At 37.1% G+C, this 9,509-nt stretch overlaps 1 protein-coding gene across 1 annotated transcript in view; it reads right to left on the reverse strand.

Moving 5' to 3' along the window:
- The window catches only part of LOC134801374 (uncharacterized), a 62,066-nt gene extending 58,060 nt beyond the window's left edge, over positions 1-4,006 (reverse strand). Inside the window, exon 1 of the mRNA XM_063773914.1 lies at positions 3,667-4,006. Within this exon, the coding sequence (XP_063629984.1) occupies positions 3,667-3,783 (117 nt within the window). The 5' untranslated portion in view covers positions 3,784-4,006. The remainder of the gene's footprint in view (positions 1-3,666) is intronic.
- Between the last annotated feature and the right edge of the window lie 5,503 nt (positions 4,007-9,509).

The following is a 9,509-nucleotide window of genomic DNA, read 5'->3' on the forward strand; positions in this document are numbered from 1 at the left end:
ATAGATAACCATCGGCAGGCATTTACACTACACTTAATATGCTGTGGAATATTTTCTTCGGTAGCTTTCACTGATATTTTAGTATTGGATGCCTTCGCAAATCAGCTAGTCTTGAGTGTCCTCGTGGCCTATTTGCAGAACAAATTGAGTTCAGCTATTTTGCTTTGTCACGATCGAGAAATATCGCTAAATAAAGACAGCAACTGAAGTCTAAAGTTACTGCGCGAGCGAAATTTCAAAATAATCTACACATGCTATTGCTTTGTTAAGGTCTTTTGAACACTTCACCCTTTTACGTAGTTCTGCTGCTAATCTTATTGTACCTAGGTTAAACTTCATGTCACTAGAGGATTGTTACGTTTCTAAGGGTCGGTTGCACCAAACCGTCTGTCACCGTTATTCCAGTTAGCGGAAGTTTCAGAGAGTTAGAAGAAGAAAAGTCTGCAACGATTTTGATAGCATACGCAGTGCAAGTGTTATTTTATACGTCATAATTTCATAGACGTTTGACGTTTAAAATAACACTTGCACTGCGTGTGCTATCAAAATCGTTGCAGGCTTATCTTGGTCTAACTCTACGAGGAGATCTCTGCTCAGTCTGTTAACTGTGGTTGGTGCAACACCTTATGAGACACTAAGATCTAGACAAGATGTCAATGATATAATTGTGTAAATGTTGAGTTTAGGTGTTTGGTGAATAGGTAACTCTATCTAGTTCTGGCATTACAACTATTTTTATCACAACTATAAATAAATCAACAAAAGTCTATTCACCAATGATGGTGAACCTGAAATTGACATTGACATGTGTTAGTGACATTTCTGAAGTACAATCTATATAGTTTTTGTCCCTCATTTATCACTTCATACGAATTTTGGTGGATCGGCCGGTAAATACATAACTTTTGACCTAATGAAATGGAATTAATCAAGGACATTCGTTAGAAGCTTATCAGTGGTATGATTACGATGTTTTTCCGCGATTATTTGATAAATAAGTCGGTCATGATTATGACAACCGCGCCTCTGACTTCCTAGAGTTATGAGTAGGCCAGCACACCGGCTGCGTATATGTACGTGCGCGTGCGCTGGAGCCGTGCATGCACACGTCACGCAAAGCGATGTGCCGTCTCTCATAAGCATCTGTATATTACAACGCACACATGCACAACTACGAACACGCATTCGGTGTGCCATGTCTTTATTTAAGTAACTCGCGATAAATTAATTATCAGTTTATAGTCTGTGGTAAAAAATTAAGATATTTTTGTAAAATTATCAGAGGGTTACTTTTGTTTTATCCTCTATTAATGATGGCTGTATCACATCACCCTAAAAACTTCACCACAAGTATTTGCAAACAATTAAATTACTAATTTCCTGCTGTGAAAATGACCTATATATATTCTGTATTTACTGTACCCATATGTATGGAAGTCAGGGGAAAAAGCAATATAATGAATTAATATCTTATCATAGTAAAGATTAGTATTTAATTGGCTCCCACCTGATATACTATCAATACACTATGATAATAGGACTGGCAAACTGTTTTAAGCACTTCATAAGAATCATAAGTGATAACAAATAATGTGTTTAAGTATCTAACTAACAGTAGAACAACTAGAACAATGAAATCAACTAGAGAGAATTTTATTGTCTACATAAATAATATGAGTTGTATACTTTATAGGTATAGAATATTTGCTTATCATTCAAAAAGAATATTAGATTGTATATCACATGTTTTACAACCTACCAATAAATATATGTTGCACTTCCTATAAATAAACATCAAATAACTAATCACATGACTTCAGGAAAAACGCACCAAAGGGTAGTATTAAACATGTACTTATGTTGACATGTTGTCACTTATGTAAACTCCCTATGCTATTAAGTGTTTACCTAGTGACACCTCAAAACATGTAGATATCAAACTGTCAATTTGTGAGGATGACAAAAAACAACAACTCATCAATTCAGTTTAAAGTAGGCTATGATTTTCTCACATGACTCGACAGAAACAGAATAAATTGCAGATTACAGAGGACGCTAAACACACTCGATTCACAACAAAGAAACAAGATTTTAACAAGCCAGGATGATAAACTGTGTAATTGAATAGACAACCAAACTCTGTAAACTGGTGATTAGCCCGACCAGAATATGCTCCTTATATAAGGTGTCTCTGTAAAATGCCCTCCACTATCATACCACTTTCTGACAAACTATCACAATATTGTAGTGTTTTTTGGTCCTTTTTAGAAAAATGTCCAGATGTGGAGTTTTCAGTGCCATAGTGGCAATATTGGTGCTTGGAGTGAGCTGCATGGATGACGAAATGGTGGAATTAATGAAAATGTTACGAGAGAACTGCGGAGAGGAAACAGGAGTTGACCTCAGCTTAGTGGAGAAAGTAAATCAAGGAGCAGATTTGATGCCCGACCCTAAACTGAAATGCTACACCAAATGCATCATGGAGACAGCGGGTATGTTGTCAGAGGGAGAGGTAGATGTTGAGGCAGTGGTGGCTATGCTACCGGAAGATATGAAGAACAAAAATGAGAAGAGCATACGAGCCTGCGGAACACAGAAAGGTGGGGATGACTGTGAGACTGCATTCCTCACCCAGGTATGCTGGCAGAAAGCAAACAAGGCAGACTACTTTTTAGTTTAAACTTTATGTTAAATAATTGACAATGATCAATAAAATTGTTAAATCACTTTTGTTCACTGTTTTTATCACACCAGTCTAAAAAAATCACTCATGTTTATTTAAAAGTTAAAATCAATCATTTGTAGTTCTCAGACAAAAGTAACATGTTTATAATTGTCTATAATGGCACTAAGGCACTACTAACATGCAAATAGAAGTCATCCAAATCATACAAGTATTGCATATATATACAGTAGCAATTTTACCTGAGAACATCACTTATTATGTCTAGTATACTTTCGTATTTGATAAAACTTTGCAACCAACAAGACCTAATCAGACCTAACCTAATTAGCAGCTTGTTTACAACTGATATGACACAAGGCCTATCAGCAACAGACCGTTCATACTGTACACAAATCAGAACTCATTGATATTGAACAAATGTGAATTGTGAAATGGAGTGACTGTTTAAGCGTAATCGAATCATAATAAACAGGTAATAGATGTTGAAGGCGAAAAGCGGGTCCTCTCAAGGTCACGCGCCCGCAGCCCCGCAGGGCCAATGCGCTCATCGCCAATTGGAAAACAAAACGGCTTGGGAATTGTGCAATTTATATGCGTTTAACTGGACTGACATTTGTCAATATCTTGTTTTGATCAATTTTATGACATTTTGACTTTATTATTTAGCTATTTTGACTAAAATAGAAGGCGAAAACGACCAGAATGGGACTGTTTTTGTGATTTTAAAATATGTGCTGATTTTATATTGTGACTCGATGTGTCAAATGGAATATTAAACAAATATTTTCGTCTATTACACGATCGGGTCGAGTATTTGGCAAATGGTCCGAGAAGAGCTTTACATAACCCAGGTTGCGGTCCGGTGGCGTAATCGCCAGCCGACAACCGACGGAAATGTCATTACGATTAGGTTAGGTCGTCGAGACGCAATAGGAAAATCGGCAGGAACTCTGCCCTGGGCGCGGGGCTCCGGCGCTCACCTTCACGGAGTCGAGCGGGTACATGATGCAGTGCTCCATCACGCCCGCCACGGCCCCGGCCGTCATGTGTGTCACGGGGTTCTGGGTCGGCAGCGTTTCATAGTCCTCAAAGTTCATAATACTCACTGAATACTGACACTTAACACAAAATAAACACCTATATGGTTCAAAAATATGGTTATTGCGTTTGTTCTACCTAATTAGCAATATCATTTTCACTACACTATTTTCGTCTACAAGTCATCCGAAATTTAGATCTAATTGATTCCATACGACTCGCACAACCTCGCAGGCACACGCGCGACCGATGTCCACAGATACACTAACATTTAGTGCAGTCAAATGAAGAATATCATTCAATGGAATGACATTCATTCACTCATTCCATTAGTAGGGATGTCATAATAATAACTTAATAACGTAACAAAGAAACCCGTTTTTATTTTAGATTTGTACGGAAAAACGTTCTCTGTTTTTTTGAAATAAATCTCTAAAAATTGTTAATGCCTACATTTTTTTTTGTTTTATTTTCAAATGGTGTTGCTGCGTAATTATTATACTCTTAAATTTTTGAGTGAATTAAATCTTATGGGTTTAGCATAAAGTTCTAGTTTACATAATAGTAGATTGTACAACAAGGGCATAAAGTGACCCATTTTCACCCGAGGCAATTTTTTGGTCTGAGCGAAGCGAAGACCAAAATAGTAGACGAGGGTAAAAATGGGCATTTATGCCCTTGTTGTACACTCTGCTTTTCACTTCGATTGCGAGGAAAATATACAAAAAATCAAATATTTTAGGTTATTTTAACGTATTTATTCAAGACTAAAGAAAATTGTTCTTGGGCCGGTCGTAGGCGCGGGGCACGCCGATCGGGAGAGCGCCGGTCGGGGGCGCGCCGGCAGGGCTGGCAGTTTGTATGGCAGAATTTGGACTTTATTGCTAAGTCAATAAGGGTCGTATTAGATGATTTTACTTTATGCTCTAGAGCATAAAATGCGATTTTAAGTCGTCTACGCACGACATAAAGGTGCACTTTTTGAGCATGAGAAGTGAAAAATATATTATTGAGCTGTCGCATTTAATCACTTTTTCCGTTTTTCATAACATGTGGAATTGTGGATATTATGGAAGAACTAGGTAATAGAATTCAGGCCTAGATCGACAAAACTCAAGGTCGGCGCTCAATATACGTGGCGCTTCTCAATCTAATGTACGGCCTACATGGCAATTTGGCATAGTCCTACTTGACTGGAGTCTCAGGACTGTCAGGATTACTTTTCTACACTTAGAGAATATAACCAACGGAGTGGTCATTAACAGGCGTTCCCCTCTGTCGAAAATAGGCGGCCAATGGTCAACGACATGTCAACCACATGTATGGACTGACGTTTATCTGACATGGCTATATTTACGTCACGTATACATTTGATGTGCCCCTCCCCCGCAAAAAACGGCAGACTATTTTGTACCGAAAATTATAGACATGGCGTCTCCGTCGGTTATATCTTCTAAGTTTCTACATTATGGACTGGGTTGGGGCATAATAACGATGCAGAAATGGGCCCTTGTGGCTTCTAGGTTTTTAAAAGATCAATTATGCACCTACCGCGTTGAATATTTGAATAATCAACGGGTGTAAAGCCTCCTCAATTGACCGACTCTTTTGAAATAATTCTATTAAAATTCAATTTGATACATAAGGCTGTCAATTAATAGCAAAAGATACTTATAGCAACTTATAGATTAGGAAAACTGGTTCATTGTTACTACTCTAACTAAAGGTAGGTATCTGGTAGAGCTCGAGCCTTGGCTGAATATTTCTGAGCCTTATAATTTACCTACGTTCATTTCTTGACCAAGTCAAATGTGGTGATGTCTTAGAGATGTAGAGGGTATGTTTAGGGTTGCCAACTTTTTTTTTGTGGAATATAGTATTTTCCAGAATATGGCATCAAAAATATAGTACATTTTAAAAAAATATAGTACTTTTAGATAAAATACTAAACATGAGTGTAATATACGTTTAATCGGAAATATAGTATTTTAGCGTACTATATATTTTTTAAAAAGTATATAGTACAGAGAGCCAAAATATAGTACAATACTATATAATATAGTACGGTTGGCAACCCTAGGTATGTTGGTATGGCGAATAGAGATTCTCAAATTTCTCATTTAGCTTTGTTTAATTAGATTAACAGGTACCCGGCCATCGGCCATACAACCCACCCATGCCCATATAATGCAGACACTTTTAGCAGATTGCTTTGATACATTTATTAACCAATTCCGGATTGCCTTGGGTACCTACAGAAATTTGCCAACTTACCGTTTTGTACAGGTACCATATGTCAGTTCTATCTAAATTTATTAGAGCTTATCAAATTTATGGGAGTGGTGGAGGGAATAAATGAAAAAACAACGTAATTAATCAGATATAATATTTCTTGAAACTAAGGTATAGTGAGTGCCGAAAGACAATGTATAAAAATTGGAATAAAAACCGGTATTCCGGTAGCGGTCGCAAGAATTGGTAACAAAATTAGGCGATTCAATTTGTAAGCTATCTAACCTTATCCCTTACCTAGCCGTCCAAGCTGTCAATTAAAAAATAACTACGCTTTTAAAAATAAATTATGTCGCAACCGTTGAAAGCTGCCTACAATAAAATTAACAACAATGACGTCAGGACATTTGGCTCACACACACACACTCGTTTAGATGTATTAGGGTCTCCCCACACCTATCGACGCAGAATCGGCAATAGACGATAGAAAAATAGCTTTCGTCGACGTCGAGAAAAAGACGTCGTCGCGTCGTAAGGCGTCGGCCGAGCCGAGCTGAGCAATGTCTTTTTTTTCGGTGTTATTGCGTAGACGTAAAGCTTTTTTCTATCGTGTTTTGCCGATTACGCGTCCATAGGTGTGGGGAGACCCTTAGGGGTTGATCCCAGTAGTTACCGCCGCCATGCGATTGTGAACTTTGAATCGTTGATACAAGGTTCATATTCGGCTAGGGCGGTAACTATTGGGAGTAATCCTATCTTAGGAACATAATACATATTTTGGAAATATACGAAAAGCAGTAACGGCGACTGGGCGAGCTGCAGCGCGGAGTGTCAAGGTCATTAATATGTATACACTTTTTATTTTATTGCTTATTTTTTTATCTACAAATGAATTAAATAATAAAGTTCTAAGGTAGGTAAGTTGCGCTGTAACACTGACATCGGAAACGTATCGCCTAAGTGCTTTAGTATCCGTTCCGTGTTTAGTTTCAGTGTTTTAAGACTTTTAGGATATGATTTGTCGAGGGTTTATATTGTATTGGAATTTATTTAAATATATAAATGAAGCTGCCTCTCATTTCAACAAGCTGCAACGAGTTTATTTAAATTCGTAAAAATACACCTATTTATAGATTTTACAGTACATTTTTATAGAACATTTTGAACGTTAAAATGGGTGTGTTTGTTTTTACAGTATACAATATATATGATAATTGTTTTTCTTTTTTTAATATGGTTATAACCAGAGTCAATCGCGACAATAACTAAAAAGTAACTAAGAATATACACCCATCTCTGCGTTTAGCGTCAAAACGCTAAGCTTAGGAGAGTGTATATTCTCAATTGCTTTCTTTTACCACGATTAACAGACGTTTAATAATTAATGAAATCTGTTAGAGCATTTTCACTTTGTCCGATCTTACATCGAATGTCGTAGACGACCCCAAAGAAGTAAAATGTAAAAAAGTGCTTTTTTTATATTAATTTAATAAATGTTTATGTTCAAAAGAAAGCGTTAATGCAAAAAATAAAAGGACTTGCTGCCCATGCGGCGCTCTCTTGCTGTTTTCTCCGAGAGTCATCCGACATTATGGGGTATCGGATCGGACAGTATATAAACACCCTTAGAGCCCCTCGCTTGGCTCGTCGCCCGCCGCGCCGCCCGTAAGATAGCACCTGGTCACACACACAAGCGCACAAGCCGACACCCTACGCCTACACTAAAATATAATAAACTAGAAAACTTCCTAGCGAAGCGTACGCTTACGACTACGTCCCCGAATTAAACTAAAGAAAATATAATCTTACATTATAATATATTTGGTTCTCACTAAAATAAAGACTCGCATATATATTATTTCCATTTGTAAAGGCATCGTACGTCAGCCCCGGGCACTCGGTGCCGGGCGGCGAGGCGGCCATTACAACACATACTTACGACATACGTCCACGCATTCATTTTCTTGCACTTTAAGCTATTAATTGCACTAATTGCACATACATCTACATCACAAAATTTATTTTTATTGAAATATCTTGTTCAGGTGTTCGGTTTGACAAATCTTATGAAATAATTTCGGAGAAAACGGTATTCTGAAGGTTCATACCATACAGAATGTATTTGTAATATTATGTAATGTAAATGTATGTAATGTGGCAACAAAATGCAGTATTTTTGTCGTCATAAATGGCCACCTCGCATTTGTTAGGCGATCCTGCAGGAGTTTAACACCACCGACTATGATTATGCTTCTATTCAATTCTTCATATAAGTGATTCAATATTAGTGGTCAAAACGCCTCTAGAACCGCCTTTACAATAAGTGAACTTTCGACCAAAATCATGTCGTAAGCAGAGACAATTAAATAATAAAGACTGATATTCTTTATACAAAGTTCCGATTATAATGTGGGTGTAGATGGTATTGTATTATAAGCGTAGATCTTATCGCTAATGGAACTGAGACTTCGCTGAAGTTACGCCATCTACCGTGAAAACATAACTTTGGAAGGTGATAATATATGATAACAACTCTTGATTATTTATTTGCCTCTTTTAAGTTACATTATTTATACAATCAAAGCCTAAATATATCAAGTTCTAGATAGTTCTAGAAGTATCCAGAATGAAGGCGCGCCGGGCGCCTCTATCCAACTCTATGAGCTGATACACACGCTTACACATACTAAACAAATATATTATTATGTGAAGTTATTGTAATATCATTATTATAATTAATAAATAAAACGCTCGACCGACGTCGCGTTAATAGTGAAGTTATTACGTTAAAAACGACGCGGTCGAAAAATTATGCGATAATTTGCATATTGTAGTTTATTCTCGAATTAAAAGATAATATCAAATCAATGGTCCTATAATAAAATACGAGTCAGCTCGTAGAATCGATTGCATTATCGATTTACTAAATTGTACCATACATTGATACATTTGTAAAACAAAGTTGCCATTAAAGAACTGCTATAACGCTTGAAAACACGACTTATGTTTCATCGTTTTTTTTTCTCTAAGTATTTTGACATTGTAAAGCCAATACATATAGATGCTACACGTCCAAGAACACAATTTACCTATAGGTATAGATTTGTTTCGCCGTTGTAAGTTATTCATTTTCTTTATACGATTAAATGTGAACGTGTCAGCAAAATAGTTGTATAACATCGCTCCGTTCGCCGCATGCTGAGTGATCCTAAGTATCAGTCTCAAAATAATGTTATACCTGACTGGAGCAATGACACTGAACTAACTCAGGAGTGATAGAAAAAAAAGATATATATCTTTCTCTTTTCATGAATCACTCTTCTTGTCTTTAGGAATCCGAATGTATCCGTATATCCGTACAGCTCTCACTCCCTCAGCAACAATTTACTAAAGCGATAAGCGATGTAAAGGTCGCGCGTCGACCGAAGTAACACGAAAGAGCGACAGCGGTCGTTCGGGCGAGTTCGGACGCGTCATTCGCTAAATATTCCGCGAGAAGTAGATACACACACACAATACTAAGACACAGACAGTAAGTATACTATTTCTCACT

The sequence above is a fragment of the Cydia splendana genome, chromosome 21, assembly GCF_910591565.1.
Source record: "Cydia splendana chromosome 21, ilCydSple1.2, whole genome shotgun sequence".
Taxonomy (NCBI): domain Eukaryota; kingdom Metazoa; phylum Arthropoda; class Insecta; order Lepidoptera; family Tortricidae; genus Cydia; species Cydia splendana.